This window comes from Fundulus heteroclitus, chromosome 10 (genome assembly GCF_011125445.2).
Source record: "Fundulus heteroclitus isolate FHET01 chromosome 10, MU-UCD_Fhet_4.1, whole genome shotgun sequence".
Classification (NCBI taxonomy): domain Eukaryota; kingdom Metazoa; phylum Chordata; class Actinopteri; order Cyprinodontiformes; family Fundulidae; genus Fundulus; species Fundulus heteroclitus.
Genome location: NC_046370.1, coordinates 10,941,487 through 10,958,796, shown reverse-complemented (window position 1 = coordinate 10,958,796; position 17,310 = coordinate 10,941,487). Strand labels below are relative to the sequence as shown.

At 39.3% G+C, this 17,310-nt stretch overlaps 1 protein-coding gene across 14 annotated transcripts in view; it reads left to right on the top strand.

Annotated features, from left to right (window-relative positions):
- Positions 1-17,310, top strand: part of nrxn1a (neurexin 1a) — a 102,866-nt gene that overhangs the window by 26,690 nt on the left and 58,866 nt on the right. For 8 of the 14 annotated variants that reach the window (XM_036142008.1, XM_036142006.1, XM_021322169.2 and 5 more), the window contains 3 exons: positions 8,579-8,880; positions 10,712-10,735; positions 12,573-12,734. In XM_036142008.1, the coding sequence (XP_035997901.1) occupies positions 8,579-8,880; positions 10,712-10,735; positions 12,573-12,734 (488 nt within the window). The remainder of the gene's footprint in view (positions 1-8,578; positions 8,881-10,711; positions 10,736-12,572; positions 12,735-17,310) is intronic. The other 6 variants (XM_021322186.2, XM_021322182.2, XM_036142009.1 and 3 more) reach the window with 1 other exon arrangement.

The following is a 17,310-nucleotide window of genomic DNA, read 5'->3' as shown; positions in this document are numbered from 1 at the left end:
CTTCCTTGTCATCTCTCGAAAGTCTTGCTCTCTCTGCTGTCTCACACAGGCTTAAAAAAAAAGCAGGGTATTGCTGTTTAAAACAAGGACCCGAGATTCAAATTGGGCAATTTTCTCAAAGTCAACTGAAAAATCTTTATATTTTTTCTGGTTCATTTGAGGCATTAAGACTAAACACTCCCACCATTTTCTGTTGAATATACAAATGAACTAACAGCATGTACCTTGATGCACTTTTAAGTTAAAATAAAAATCAGGTAAAGATAAGACACATACAAGTTTTTGCAAAAAATAGGAATAACCTTGTAATTTGAGAAATTCTATTAGGATTCAAAGCTGCTCACCTCATTCAAGGCGCCTAAAGCATTTTTTTTTTTTTTTTTGCGTGTGTTGCTTTCATTACAATAACAGCTGTGTATTCCCTGTGATTTCCAAATGGCTGCCGATGTGAAACATGAAAGATTAGCTAAAAAGCTAAAATGGATAGAGAAGAACTTTGCTCTAATCTGTTCAGCCTTCCTGTTATCTGCTCAATGTTTCACTCTTTTCCCCTTTCGCACATGTCGTACAAAGGACAGTTTCTCCTTAACTCTTTAGCCGTGTCTTTGGTGATCCCTTTGGGAATCCCCTGACTTCATATTGAAAAACTCATTCGTGCTAAAAAATAGCTATCTGGAGATCTTCTTCCTTCAGTAACAGCATAAATGGTTAAATGCTTTGCTGATCCACTTGGTAACAAGCCTGAATAGATCAGGATGAAATCAGAAGTATTTAGGTATATCGTTTATCTGCATGCTCCACCATTTTCATTTCTTAGCTGAGTGGCAGAACATTAAATGTGAATTGTATCAAAGGCTGTTTAAGACAGATTTATTGTGACCAGCAAAATATTTTTTTTCTGGTCAGAAACCTTAAAAAATTGTCATGAGTAGAGTTTTCTGCTATTTATACAAGCCTTATTTCAACACTGAAAAACTGACCTTAAAGTATTTAAATTCATGGATGTTAAATGGACTTAAAACAAGATGTTTGAGTGAATTTTAAGTAAGTCAACAACTTGAGTGGACATTCTAGCTGTGAGCGGACATTTTCGTACAAACAGTTCCCAGCTGGCATATTTTAATTCACAGTGCTGCCTAGGAGAGCCTATGTGAGTACAGATATGCAAAGATGCCTTTAAGGCAGAGATAAACATTAAAAAGCAAATGTGCAAAGATTACTTCATGCACATGTTTTAATTGCAGAATATACAATGTATTTGTTGTACAAGCAAGTCATTGAGGTTTTGTGTGTAGGACTGAAATGCATTCAGACAGGAGGCACAGTAGGATGCAAAAATAAAGAGGTTTAATAAAGAAAATAGGAGCCAGAGTCCAAAAAACAGATTTCAGGGACCAAAATCTGAAACGTGGAAAGATATGAAGAACAGAAACCTGAAACTAGGACTGAGATAAATCCGAAACAACAACCAGCAGAGACAGACTCAACCAAAGAGGGATATACACTGAGGAGAGGTGATCTGTGAAACAGTACACAGGCGGAGACTAATCACCCAGGGTGAGAGCTGCTGATTTAGAAAACCAGAGAACGGAGCCAGAGAGAATGTAATGGAATAATTGGGTGAAGAGAAACTATCAATCACAGAACAGAACACAATTAAATTCTAGAGTGACCATTACAAAGACGGGAGGAGACTAAGAAACTCAGAAACAGGGGCAACAGAAAACAGGAAGTAAGGGAACAAAAAAGAACCAGACTAAATAAAACAAAAACAAAAAAAAACCTAAAAATGAAAAACTCTAAATGGGACCTAAGGAGCACAAATACATAAACACAAAGCCCTAATAATCATGACAAGGCAGATAAAATACGTTGGCAAAAGTGTTGAAGTTACACAGCCTATAAGGAAAGTTAATAAACTATCTACAGTTTGCTAAATTAATGTAAAATGGTTCTTCCTCCTCCAAGTAAACGAACGGGCACCTAAATTTGCCTTTCAAAAACCTTTGGCAGTCTATTAATACTTTAAAACCTGTCATGACATTTCATTCATACAGGTCACACAGGTCAGTTGATAGTAGCCGTGTTTCCATCATTTTGTTTTATGCACATTTTGAAGTATTGCATTTGAAACGGTTGATGGAAATGTCAAAATTCAAAATAACTTCCTTAATTTAAGAAAAAAAAATGTTTTTACGCTCGCCTGAGGCGGTTTATGGCTTTTCTCAAAGAGTTAATGCACTAAACGGGAGCTAGAAACATATTTGCCAAATAAGTGCTGACGTTGTAAACATTTGATTTTGGTTGAGAAATAGGCGAGCACTGAAGCTAAGCAACCACCGGGACTGATCTATGTCTAAAACTTGTGGAAAAAGGGAGAAAAAAAAACTTGGTAAAAGTTTTAAAAAAAATGTCACCCATGACCTTCTCACTAAATTTTGTAGCAAGCATGAAGTGTAAGGGAGAAAAACACATCCTTGCACTCCCTATTTAACAAGTAAAATAAACACCTGTAGACTGCTTCCCTAATTTCTAAGTCATGTTACTCCATCCAAAATTCATCAGAAATAAAAGCTATAAAGAGAAACTGCATTGAATTAAACATAGCATCAGAAATGACTTTCTTGTAAAAACCTAATCATGGGCAAGGCAAGTTATTTTGTACAGCACATTTTTCTACCACAAGGCAATACAAAGGGCTTTACTGCAAGGCAAAGGAACAAATATTAGAGTCATACAAGCATTTAATACCCCAGAAGAATAGTAAAATGTAAGCATCACATTAAAAAAAATTATGTTGGACAGAAACATCAGAGAAACACACAGCTGCAGCCAAACCTTGTTAGTTCACCTGCAATATTTATCTAAATTTAAATGCTACACTGTCATATTTTAAATGTATATAATGTATTCACCTTAAAGACAAGCTAATAATGTGGCACACAGTTCAACAATTTTTGGCACCAGCCAAAAATAAATGAGGATTTTTTTCTGAGACACAAACGTCAAACCAAAATAATATTTTTTCATTTATTCTTTTTTTTTTAAGATGCCTCTCCTATGATATTGGTAGGGTAGGTTTTCATTTGTATACATTTTTTTCTGAAGATCCTCTAAAATATAAACATCAGAAACTGCAAAAAACAGCAAAACACACCTTTCAGCAGCCAAAGCTAGCCAATACTTAACATTTTTCTATAAGAAAAAAAATAACAAGTTGGTTGCTTTTTCACTTCATTTTTAAATCAACAAGTTAAGCAAGAATCAATATCCAAGCAGTTAAGGGAGCTTTACTGTAAAGCCTCCTGGAGAGGCAGAAACCCAGTTTGAGGGATTGGACTGCGTATCTGCGCTGTTGCTTGTTTAACTTAATCTAATCAGACTGTATTGTTGAGATGGTTTGTAAGAAGCAAAGCCAGACAAAGAATAGCCCGACAGACCTCAGACCAGTTACTGTAATTAGATATAAACCAAACATTTATAGCTCATGATAGTCCTTGAAACATGCATGCAATGCCTTTAGACTGATCATAGTTTGTCACAATAATAAATTCAACCTTTTAACAGGGTTTTCTTAATTTTTTTGTACAAACACAAAGCTGTACATACTGATAGAGTGGAAAATTTAAATACATGACTTACTCGTTTTCCTTTTAAATATAAATCTGAAAACTGCAGCAGCTATTTTGTATTCAGAGTGAATACTTTGTAGAAGCGCCTTTTTGCTGCAGTTACAGATACACGTCTATTGTGGCACGTTTCTACCTCTTTTGAGGCTGAAATTTCTACTCGTGTAATATTTCAAGCTCAGTCAGATTGAATGGAGAGTGCCTGTGAAGATTAATTGTTAAGTCTCTCTGCACATTCTAGACTGGATTCAGGACTAGACTTTGACTAGGCCATTCTAACACATGAAATGTCCTCTAAGGCTGCACAGTGTATCGCAAATGCACTAATATCTGTGTATGCAATATTAATTTTGCAAAGGACTGTTCAAAGTGCATTAATTGTTGACTTGCAAATGTTATTAACATTTTTAGAATTTTTCATGCTAATGTGATATTTAGCCAATTGGACAGAGTCTCACAGCAGCAGATGCTCACACCGGACAAACATTACATTGTCCAAAATGCTAAAGGTCACTGAGTGAGGGGACCACTGATGAGAAAGAGTGGAGATAATAAAAAAAGGCCCATATTGTAACTCATATCATCGTCGTAATATTTACCAATATTATTGCCACCGTAAGATTTTCTAATATCCCCTGATCTGATCTTAGGGTCGTTGTCATGCTGGAAGATGAATCTCTTGAGCTTTCACGACGAGGATGGGGTCTTCAGGGTGATGTGCACACATAGTTCTTGAAATTCGGACCAAAAAGTTACGTTTTAGTGTCACTTGAACAGAGCACAGTTTTGACATGTTGTGGCAATCTTCTTAAGGACTTCTTAAGGCTTTCTTTAAACAATGATTTTCTCTTTACCACTCATCTACAAAGGCTAAATTTATAGAGTGCACAATAGTAGCAGTTTAGTAAGGCAAGGCAAAATTATTTGTATGGCACATTTGAGTACAAAGAGAATGCAAAGTGCTTTATATGATTAAAACGTAGGACAATAAAAACAGAATAAAAGCAAGTTGGAATAAAATGTAGCAAAATTGAAACAAAATAAAACATAGAAAATGGAAACTAAAAGCATATATTAAAAACAGTTGGACTACAAACTTAAATTATTACTAATTATGTTTCAGTAAAACAGTTTAACTGAAACAGTCAAAGGCAATCCTAAACAAATGTGTTTTTAATTTTGATTTAACAGAACTCTGGCCATGTTTCCACAGCTCTATCCCTGACCCGTCTGCTGTTGTGCTTGGTCTTCATGAAGCTGTTTTTTCACTCGTGTTCTCTAAGGAACCTCTGAGGCCTTCGCAGAACACGCAGTTACACTGGATGGGGTTTTATTTTGGAGCTTCAGAGTAATTGTGACTGAATTCAAATGCGAGCGACTCTTTGTATTTTTATTTGTAAAGAATTTATGGACTTTTGTGTGGTTTTCCTTCTACTTTACAATAATGTGCTACTTTCACACACAATCCCAAAGAGATGCGTTGAACTTGATGGTTGGGACGTGGTAAAAAGTTCAAGAGGTATGAGAACTTTTCTTCTCCCTGTTTCGTCTTTCATTTAATGTATCTGTGTCTCACTGTATTCCTCCGTCCTCTGTCTCCCTGGCTTTGATCGACAGTCCTTTCCACAGGATGAAGTGTGACATGTGGCGTGTATGTCAGTGTCTGCTTCAGTGTTTACTCTGAGCTAATACTGACTCACTCCATTAATCTGAGCTACAACAGATCCACTCCAACCTGCCCACTTGAGAGAGATGAAGGGGAGGGGTTGTTTCTTTGCGTCCTTCGGATGCATGCTCGCCACATGCTCTTGTTGACGTTTGCGTAACCCCGCGTTTCCTGTCTGATTTGCACGCGTGATGTAACAGAGCGAGCGTTCGCGGACAGGGGCGCCCGGATCGATGCGGAGATTCTTTATGTTCTCCTGTCTGCTCTAATGACGTGTCTGTAAATTAACAACAGAACGGCGGAGCGCCGCGCTGAAACCTAATGGCACCTCTGTAAATTACCGCTTGAATGCTGTTGGACGCCTGTGTGTGTTCTCTTTGTGAACACGCTGCCCTCCCCTTTTCCTTGCCGGCACCTCATCTACATTTGTCTGAGCCTGTGTGTTTGTGTGATTGTGTTAACATTGCTGGTTGTCGTTTCTGTCTGAGTGTGCGTGTGCGTGTGTGTGTGTGTCTGTATGTATGCCCCTTTCCCTCTCTCCCTTCCCCTCGCTCTCTCAGTAAAGACCAGCCCGAGGCCCTGAGTTGGTAATAGCTTTTCTGACAACTATACACCAATATTTACAGAGACCAGCACCCACCCACTACCACACACATTTAATGCACACAAAATAATATATAGTTTCCCCAGCACGTTCAAAGGCCTAAATGCAGAGTTGCACGCAGTGTTTTCTTCCTGCAGGCGCACACACACAATCCTAATTAACATGCTGGGAGGGAAGGAGTCACACACCAGAGGAACTCTCACACATGCTGGCAAATAACGTGTTGTTTCTCACTTGTATATTGGCATTCACACTCTGGGTTGTTTTTTTTTTTTTTTTCATGCAACAGAACCACAGAAAGACAATTTGCCACAATTTGGCCGTTGAATTGTGATATATTCTCACTTTTTCCTCCTCATTATTCTCTTTGCGTTACATTCACTCGAGTACGGCCAATTCCATTCTAGCACTCCTATCTCTTCCTCTCGCCACCTTAATAACCCAGCATACTTCAGCCTATTCATTACGTGGAAATGCCTTCCAGCCCTCGACTCTACGGCGGTTCTTTCACCAAGTGTCTGTCTTTCTCCGGCTTCACCTGGTCCGCGTTAAACGCTCCACTGTTCCCGTCGTTACTGCGAACTGCAAGATGGTGGTTGTGCCAGAGGCTCCTCAGAGAGGAGAGCGGGAAAGAAAAGAAAATAAGAGGCCGACAAGATGTGTGGAGGGGAATGGTGGCGCGAGGCCAGGAGGGAGGTGTGAGAGACATTGGGATGCAGAGGAAGGGTGATGCTTTGGTGGAGGAGAGATAATGTCATCTCTTGCCTGTTTATGCGATCGTTTTGTTTTTTTGTTCTAGCGTGCATGTTTTTTTTTTTCCCTCTGCCTGCTATGCATTGATGTGTGAGTAGGTGTGAGAGCAGATAAGTGAATGTGAGCTTAAGTATGATGGATTGCGAAACCTTGGTATAGTGTCCTTGGAGGTCACAGAGGGTGTTCAAGGTAAGTTTCTATTGGCCGGATGCCTGTTTCTCTAAATTCTACCGCACCTTGCAAAATTATTCCTACACCTTAAACTTTTTTTTCATATTTTGTCACGTTTGAATCACAAACTGCTTTCTAAATAGTTGGGATTTTATGTAATGAGCTAACACAATGTTGTGAATAATTAAAGAATGGAGAGAAAATGGTGCACTATTTTAAAAAAATCTGAGTAAAAAGGTGCTTTGTAGAGCCACATTTCATTGCATTTACAGCTACAGGTGTTTTGCAGTATGTCTCTAGTAGCTTTGCACATTTAGAAATTTAAATTTTCTTTCCAGATCTTATCTCCACCTTCAAGTCTGACCAGCTTCCATGTCCTTGCTGGAAAATAAGTCACCGCAGAATAATGCTCCCACCACTTTGTTTCATTTTGACAAGTTCGGGGTGCTTTATAATTTTTAGTTTTTCTATTGCATAATGCCTTTTTTTACTTAAAGTCAACACACAAACATTCAGTTTTTGTCTCATCTGACCCTACCACCTTCTTCCACATGTTTGGGGTGTCCTCTGCATTGTTTATGGTAAACTGCTAATTAGACTTCTTATTGCTATCTTTGAACAATAGGGTTCTACTTGACATTCTTCTATAAATGCCATATTTGATGAATGCAAGACTTAAAGTTGTCCCGTTAAAAGATCCTCCCACCTGAGCTGTGGATATTTACAGCTCCTCCAGAGTTATCATGGGCCTCTTGGCTGCTACTCTTATTAATGCTTTCCTTGCCTGGCCCCAGCACCAGCCCTGTGACCCTGCATGAAAAAGCGGCTATAGACGGGATTGATGGATAGTTGTGAAGGGTTTTAATTGGAGGGTATCCAAGTAATACAATACAGTAATACAATAACTTTTTTAATTATCTGAAACTTTGTTGGAAAACCATGTTTAATTTCCCCTTCACCTCATAATCATGCACTACCTTGTGTTGGTTACCACATAAATCCAAGAAATATACACTAAAATTAGTGGTTGTGAGACTAAATATGAAAAAGTTCAAGCCCTATGAATATATTTGCAAGGTACTATAATTGGCTTTGGGCTACCATGATGCTTGCAGGCAGCTCTTCGCCATTTCCATCGGCAATTTCTTTCCCAACCTTATCAAATTCCCCCAAATCATGACTGCTGCCACACAAACTTACACCAAAAAAATGGCAGTCTTTCTCCAAACTTGGAGAAATGAGCCATGTTGTCAAACAAGACCACATCACTTTCGACTGCCAGCACAGCTGTTCTCTCAAAAGAGAGCGTGGCAGGTTTCATAACGAGTTTGGAACGCTCCACTCTCGCGACTGTCTCTCTCATATCCACGCTGTTTAATCTCTAACCCACATGACTGATCAAAGCTTGTTTACCCACCACTCCATGGTGCGATTAGAGGTACTGAAGGAAGTGTTTCTTCCAACTGCTGGCATCAGTGAGGCTTTTCTTGACAATAACAACATTTTTCAGCATCTTAAGGAATATGTTTTTGTACTGAGCATTGGAATCAAATTTAACCAGCCTTCTGAGATTTGTTTTACTCGACTGGCTCTGATGAACGCCCACCATTTTCTTTCCCTGAGAGGTTTATGAGGAGCAGTGTGGGAAGAGGCATTATACCTGAGATAATGTGCTAATCATTAGAATAATGTTCAACAACCCTGTAACATTTACTAACTTATTGGTCCCCCTTTTTCTCCGTCTTCTCATTATAGCTCGCGAAGAATATGTCGCCACCTTCAAGGGCTCGGAGTACTTCTGCTACGACTTGTCGCCCAACCCCATCCAGTCCAGCAGTGACGAAATCACGCTGTCCTTCAAGACCCTGCAGCGCAACGGCCTGATGCTGCACACGGGCAAGTCAGCCGACTACGTGAACCTGGCACTAAAGAACGGTGCCGTGTCCCTTGTCATTAATCTCGGCTCTGGGGCCTTCGAAGCCCTGGTGGAGCCCGTCAACGGCAAGTTCAACGACAACGCCTGGCACGACGTCAAAGTCACCCGCAACCTGAGACAGGTAACCAGACTACAAGGGGTAGAGAGAGGAGTGAGCGGCCGAGCGGGAAGGAGAAGCGATGATGAGGATTTAGGATAAAATGTTTAGACACAGAAGACAGGAAGTGCATCGGAATATGAAAGAGTGGAAATTTTCATGATTATATAACTCAATCCTCATAAATCTATAGGGGTGTAACAAAATCTTATGATATTAAATCACCATAATATTTTTCTTCTTTTTTTACTAAAATACATTTATTTTGCAGTAAAATGTTCACAATGTAGAACTTTTAAACAACTTTAAAATATTAGTTTAGCATTCCTTCTGTATAACGCAACTTAAACCAGATTAGAAAACCTTGTTGAGGATAGATCGTCAGGCAATGTCTTTATTTCGCATTGTCTTTACCAGACAATATTGTTGATCATATGCATATTTTTAAATTTCAAAAATGTCTCCATGTGCACAAATTTCCTACCAGACACAGTCATACAATACAACAACAGAAGAAGAAGTACCAAGGCAGCACTGATGAAGAACAGCTGCAGGAGCCAGAATATGATGGCATTTGTGTTTAAAAAATAATAGGGCTTTACGCCACCGGTGTCCGTTACCCTGGAATGAATGTCTGATATCAAATTAAGGCCACAAGAGAAGCAAAAATTATTCTTACAGAGACTTGAGACTTGACTGTAAAGACTTAGGACATACTTGGGACTTAATAAGTAATGATTTGGCCCCACCTCTGCCTTCCAATGAACAATGTTTGAATGAGATGAGCATTAAAAGTGCAAAGCATGAAGTAGTCAAAGTTGGACTGGAACACTCTGCTCTGATTATAAATACTTTAAATCACAGTTTTTTGTCTTCAAAAACCTTTATTTAATTTGTGAACGATAAACAGAAATTTCACCTAGTTTTGTTTTATTGCTCACCGTCTCGTATTGTTACACCCCTACAAATTAATAAGCTATAGTTTTAAATAATCATGTTAGATTTGAGTTAAGAAAAAAATGACACATTTTTAGTTTGTTTTTGGCTTCTGAGGTTTAGCATTTTTATTTCAGATTAAAGCTCTGCAAATGTCACCTCTGGCTAATCAGAACTTATTTTGATATGACCAACTGTTTTCTGAAAACAACGCTATTTCCTTTGTAAATGCAAAATGAAAAACCAGAGGTAAAAGAAATAAAGAACCCAGAATGTATTTTGTTTTTCATTTAAGTGATGTTTTACAGATTAAACTGATGAATGTGTTCAGTTTAGGCAGCTTCTGTGTGTACTTGACTTTGGTGAACCGCATAGCCTGCTGCAGATGAAGGGCAGACTGTAGTCCGCAGGAAGAAAATAATCAATGTAGAAGCTGCCATCAGCGCGCTGTTGTTCAGCTGCAGCGATGCTGTGGTAGTAAGAAAACACCTGAGGTTTTGGTCTTAGTTTACAGTGGGTTAACCACCAGGCCAGCTCTGCTTTCAGCTCTAGGTGAGTGCTTTCCCAGTCGAGTGCGTGCTTGTGAGCGAGTGTGTAAATGAACAAATAAGAGAGCGTGAACTAGAAAAACACAGAGGATCCGCCAGCACTCAGGTGCTTCTTGTGCTCTGCCTCAGCCGTTTGCCTGTGTGTACTAACCTGACTACTAACTGAACTAACCTGCTAGTGAAACTAACCACCATCCATGGAATGATTCATTCTACTAACCTAACCTGTGCCCTTCTCCTAGCAAAACCACTCCAACCAACCTACTAATCTCACCAGAGGCCTTCTAGCTTTTTCCTTCTTTTTTTTTTTTGTTCCCGGAGTTGTTCTGTTTACAGTTTTTTGCCTTCCTTTCTCCCCCTCTCCTACAAAGCACTCAGGCATTGGACACGCTATGGTAAACAAACTCCATTGTTCGGTAGATATCATTCTAATTGTTTCTTAGTTTGGGTTTTCCCCGTGTCTATTTCCTTTTGAATCATAGACATCAAAAATAAAGCAATAAAAGGATAATTGCGGTTGGTAATCTCTTACGCTTTAAAGAGCCCCTCTCCCCTTCTCCTTGCCAACCACGTTTTTATTAAAAAAAAAATCCCTTTCCTCCCCTATTTCTATAATTTTTTTTTCACTTCATCACTTTGTGACTGACATGTAGGCGTGCACAGATTGGCTCATCTCTCTCACATGCACGCAAATGTCGAGCCCCACACCCCTTCCCTGCATGCCCTGATTAAGAAATCCTTCTCTGATTATTCCACAAAGTGGATTGAGAGATTCCCCCTCTCCTCCTTTCTTTTATTCTTTTGAATTTCTCGTCCTCCGATCTGTCATGCATGTTCCTCATGGTGCCTCTGAGTCATCCTGTCCTTTGTTTTTTTTTATCTGCTGTGTCCTCTTCGCCAGTGGTTGCATGCAGAGAGAGGAGCAGGCTGCATGTTTTTTTAATTATTATATATATAAATATATGTGTGTGGGTGTGTGCGTGTGCGTGGAATGATCCTTCGCCCTGCTAACACCTGTGTGTATGTCAATACTTGTGTGTTCTTCTGTCTGTCATCTCATTCAGACTCGCTGATCCAACAAACCCCCCCCTCAGACCTCAAACTAACACCATCATCACAACTCACACAGTAACATGACATCATCACAACTACTAACAGCATCAAAAGTCATTAACCCCGATCTCAGTAACCCACCACAAGTAACACCACTTTGCCTGCCAGCAGTGCTGCAACTAACAACTACTAACCAGTAAATAGCACTAACACCTGCTGTGTAGCACGGAGATGCCTGTGAAGACCTAACTAACAGCTGCCTGGCTGGGCAAAATTTGCCTGGTGATGCTAACACTGTATCTTAGTGGGAAAGTAATGTGCTTGCAAGCTTTATAGGCAGTTAAACATGGTCAGTAATGTACTGCAGAAAATCTGAGTGATAAAACTAATTGCAACGTGCATGTGACAGCATTAGATCTCTGTGACAGCTGAAAGCCCCTATAGAGGCCATTATGCAGCAGAGTGAGCTAATTTAATTACAGAAGAACTAGTGTCTCTGTAGGTAAACCATTTAAGAGAGATGTTGTTTGTATACCACTAAGTAAATCCTATTGCATTTTCTACCTAAGCTGTAAAGCAGCTTAGAAGCTAATCATAAGGAAACTTTCATTATTAAGCCACTAAAGTAAGACAAAAAATATTTACCCTGATTTTGCATAAAGCAGGACGGATTAGTTTTGTTTTATAATGTGAGTAGTTTGCAGTTAAAGTTAATGAAAGACTGCATGTCGAGAGTCCCAATCCAATATTGGGTGCGCCAGAGCTTTGAGTTTCAGCAAGTCCAAATTAATCAAGCACAGAGTCGCCATTCTGAATAATGGACTGACTGCTGTTTACTGTTGGATGACGCCTACAGCACGGTCTGACTCCCAGGGTGCAGGGAAAGAGTCGTATGGTATGAACATTATGATAGCCCCAGTATTACCAGCAAAGTCCACAATCAGATCGGTTTACTTGAACTTCACAGTCAGCACTGATCCAATTGCACTAAATCAAATCCCACCAGTTGCACAACCATCCCTCCTCCAAAACCAATTCAGGCTTTTACAAACAGAAGGCACATACATTTGGTTACAACAGTAACGGGGGCTAATTTGGCTGGTCAGCGCCTAGCTAGCGCTTAGCGCTGCCTTTGGTGTGAGTATATAGCGTGTCCTTTCCCTGTGCTTTGTTATGTAGGTGACGATCTCTGTGGACGGGATCCTGACCACGACGGGCTACACGCAGGAGGACTACACCATGCTGGGCTCTGATGACTTCTTTTATGTGGGAGGGAGTCCCAGCACAGCCGACCTGCCCGGTTCTCCTGTCAGCAACAACTTCATGGGCTGCCTCAAAGAGGTGCGATGCATGATTAATGGTGTAAATATACATTCAAATGATGACTGAAAACTGATATTGGACAAAGAATGAGGTATCAGAGAGAAAATTTTAACAAAATTGTTATTTAGGCAGACAATATACTGTAAGTACATAGTAAAGCCCAAAATTAGTCACACCAATGACAGATTTCAATTTTAATCTTCTTTCGTTCAACCTAGAAGTTTTCTGATTTAAAAATAATGTGATAGGCATCACTCAAAAGTATAAAACAATGGAAAATCATGGTCAGTTTTGATTAAAAAACAAACTTAATACAATTGTATTTGGATTTGAACAAAAAATGGCATGTTGAGCATTATTTACATTACAGCATTACAGCAGTCATAATTGCTGACCTACTTTCTGCATGTTTCCACTGGTGTTTTCACGATTTAGCTACTTTCACAGATTCTTAGTCGGTTTATGTTAGGACTCGGCCTGGCACACTCCAAACGTGAATGTTACTTCCAGTCAGAGGATAAAATTGACAGATTATAATGAAATTTAAACTAAGCCTAGTTTTAGGCTTAGTTTAAGCCTAAAAATATAGGTTCAACTCTGCCCTCTATGATGTCCAAGCCTAGCCTTTGAGACTAATGCCTTTATCAAGGCTGCAGGGTAATATGAATACTTACAATATGCAGTGACCTACTGATGTGAGTTGCAAAAATAAGCAAATACCAGTACTTGATTGTACAGTGTTAATGTCTTTCTGCATCAGAGTCACTGCAAACATAACTCCCGCAGAGTGAGGCGTCGATGCAGATGCTAAAAAAACAAATGAAACATATTATTTCCACTACAACAACAGCGCTTTATTGACAAAAATGCATCACGCTACAGCTAAGGTAGTTGGCAGTGGAACAACACATGATAATAATGTTTCTTAATTACATCCTGTGCTACTCTAAACAACAATCCTTATGAGATGTTGGCAAACAGCATGATTGTATGACATTTGTGACTGTGATGTGTCTTTTTGTATTTTAATACACTAGAAAATTATTGTAAAATAGACTGTTTTATGCTTTTTTTTCTTTTTATAATCCCAGGTGTGTTGAACAAAAAGTAATTAACATTTAGCTGGAGATATAAAGGGCTAAATTAAATATACAAACAAACCTGGTGTTGAGACTGTGTATATTTAATGTTGGAGACACAGGTGTACAAAATAACTGCTCAAATGCATATTATTTTGCTGGGAACAGATAACAGAGGAGCTTTTCAAACCTCGATTTTCTTTCAAGTTCCAAGCATTACAACTACAAATTTACATTTATTTTATTTGGATTTTATGTGATAAACAATCACAAAGTAGTGAATAGTTAAAGGAAAATGATGCCCTATCTTCAATATTAGTTTACAAAATGATATCTGAAAAGTATGCTGTGCATTCTTATTTACCCTGACCCAATCCTTACCCATGGTTATATGTGGAAGTGCCAGCATAATGCTGTGGGGGCGCTTTTCCTTAGTGCAAAACTGACGGGAAGATGGATGGAGCTAAAAACAGGGCAAAACCAGTGGAAAACCTATTAAATTCTAACAAGATTTTTAATCTTTAGGATTTGTAACAAACTTCATCCTGTTTTACCTTTACAATTTATAAAAGGCCCACAGGCTGAAATCTACCCTTCTTAAATTGTAGTAGAGATCTGCATCAAATTACTCCAATGGCCACAATTGACGTGCAAGGCTGCCGTTTGGAAACTCCTGTGTTAGATGCTGCAAAATTCCTGAGCCTACCAATACACCCACAGCTACAGTAACATAGTTTAGTTCAAAGCATATTAATGTGTCAGAATGGCCTAGTCAAAGTCCAGACCTAAATCCACTTAATAAATTGGTGTTCACTGAGGTTGTGCTCATTAATTACAAAGATTTATGGGCACAATTCTCTGTCTCTAGATGTCTAAATGCACGCCACACTTCTCAGATGCATATTTGTTTACAAATAAAACCATGTATCTGTTTTCTTTACAGTTATCCACTATTTTGTATTGGTCTATAAATCCCATTAAACTGCAGTGAAGTTTGTAACGAAACAAAATGGGAAAAAGCTCAGAAGTATGAATAGTTTTGCTATAATCCTCACTTATACTGTCAATTAAAAGTCAGTAAACTATAACCTTTGAGTATAGCCTGCCTTTTTTATGCTTTCGCACTGCACAAATTTATGTTTTCATAAAATAGTCCTCTTTTTCTTACACTTTCTTCTGTTGCTCTACCCCCCCTTCTCTTGCTGTCACGCAACACAAACATTTCACACACGTTATCTCTTAATACGCACACACCGAAATTCTTCCACTTGGCAGACTCACACAAGCAGTCCCAGACACACACATACCCATCCAGCATCAGACGGAATCAGTGATGAGTGTCGTTGAGGGAGAAGATACAGCACTAAGCTCTAACATGCTAATTAGCTACGCCACAGAGACGCTCCATCCATCCGCTCGGCTTGAAATGGGCCACAACACCGCAGCACCAAAGACCGGCATGACACACCGACGAGAACACACGAACGTATGCCGATAAATGTAATCTCAGCGCTCGCACGCTTTTGCGTCTTCATTTGTACAAATTTGCCGACAAAAAAAAAAAAAAAACGCACAAAAAAAATTAAATGATCAAACCAGAAGAAATGTAGCTTTGAACGCGAAGCACTTAAATTCTCATACATCGTCTTGCTTATGTAATTCACAACCTGACTGAGTTTCCCTTTCACTCACACAGGATTCACACAGAGGCATAAACAAACAACCCAACAAGCCGACAGATGATGTGCCAAACAGAGAGCTATCTGTATCGGTGCTGAATGCTCTCTGTGTTGCTTCATTAAGACTGATGGTGTTTAAACAAGACCGCCACAGTCAAAGTGAACCCCTCCACTGCCAAATTTACATATTTAATACAATGATATGATAATCCGTGTGAGCAAATTAAGATGTATGCAGCAAATCGCACGCGTGAACAACCGCGGCTATAACAATTTTGAGCATTCGATCCGCCGTAGGCACATTCTTCCACACAAACGCACTCCCAAACGCTAACACCAATTTGCAGAAGTTATTATTTTCAAGAGTCACCTTAGTATCCTTGCAAACACATCCAAATGCCCCTGACGAACAGTAAATGAGAAAACAGCGGCGGAAAGTCAGTGCAGAGGACCGGCGTTGTTGCTCAAAGGTCATATGAGAAGATCTGGTTTATTAAAGAGGAGCCTGTGTGAGCCTGTCCCTGTCAGCATCAGAATGCTCAGCACAGGCACACTCTACACTCACACGGCACAGCGATAATGCAGACTGTGTCGTGGAAAAGGGGAATGAAAGAAAAGTAAAAGCAAAGAGGATAAAATTGAAAAAGCTCTTATGAAAGTGGCAGGGTCAGGATGTTTCAAAGAATTGATCTTAAAGAAGCTCGCCGTGCTTCTTTTGAACATAAATGCTTAAACATTTAAAGGGGGTCAAACAGGTTGATAAGTATAGGAAGGCAGTGGTTTTCAGATTTTCTCGCCGTATAACCACCAACCTTACTGAACTGTGTTTAAATTAGGTTATATAGATAAACCATCAATAAACAGTGGATAATTGTTTAGTGTAACCTAAATGATGGGTCAATTTCAAATGACTTAATTTCAAATGATTTCACTATATATTTAATGTTATGTCCATTTGTATTCTTCCCACTTTACTTTGATACCATGAAATAATAACCAGTACAACCACTTGCCTTCAGAAGTCACTTAATTAGTAAAAAGGCTTCACCTAATTCTAATTTAACCTCATGATAAGGACAGTTAAAAGCCTCAGAGGTTCGCTAGAGAACATTAGTGTAGACGAAGCATCATGAGGCTCAAGCAACAAAGCAGACAGGTCAGATGAGGTTGTGGAGAAGCTTTAAGCAGGGCTTGGCTTTACAATTAGATCCCAAGAATTAGACATGATACAGAGGACTGTTCAATCCATCATCTGGAAAAGAGTAAGGCACAACTTCAAAAGATGCCACGTATCAAGAGGTCATTCACCTAAACTGACACGCCAGGCAAGGAGAGCATTAAATCAGAAGAGGCCCATGATAACTGCAGGAGCTGCGGAGAGTCACAGTTGGAGAATTTAGTCATGTTTTCCAAAAATCTCGTCTTTTTCTGGTAGGTGGCTCGAAGAAAGCCATACAAGGTCCCATTTAAAGTTTGCCTCAAGAATTGTTGAGGAGACAAGAAATAATGTGGTTCTCTTATCAATAGGACAAGAATAAAACTTTATGGCATACATGCACTGCAAATTACATATAGTCCCTGCTGTTAAAGATGGTGATGGTGACATCATGCTGTGGAGATGCTTTTCTCCAACAGGGTTAGGAAAGTTAGTCTGGAAAGAAAAACACAAAGTCCATACCTAAAAGCAATTGGGAATGTGTGACAAGACATGAAAACTGATGTTAACAGGCACCTTCGAGTCAATCTGACTGAGCTTCAGGTATTTTCGAAAGCAGAATGGGCACAAAAATGTGTCTCTACATTTACAAAGTTAGTAGACTTAAGACTTGCAGACAT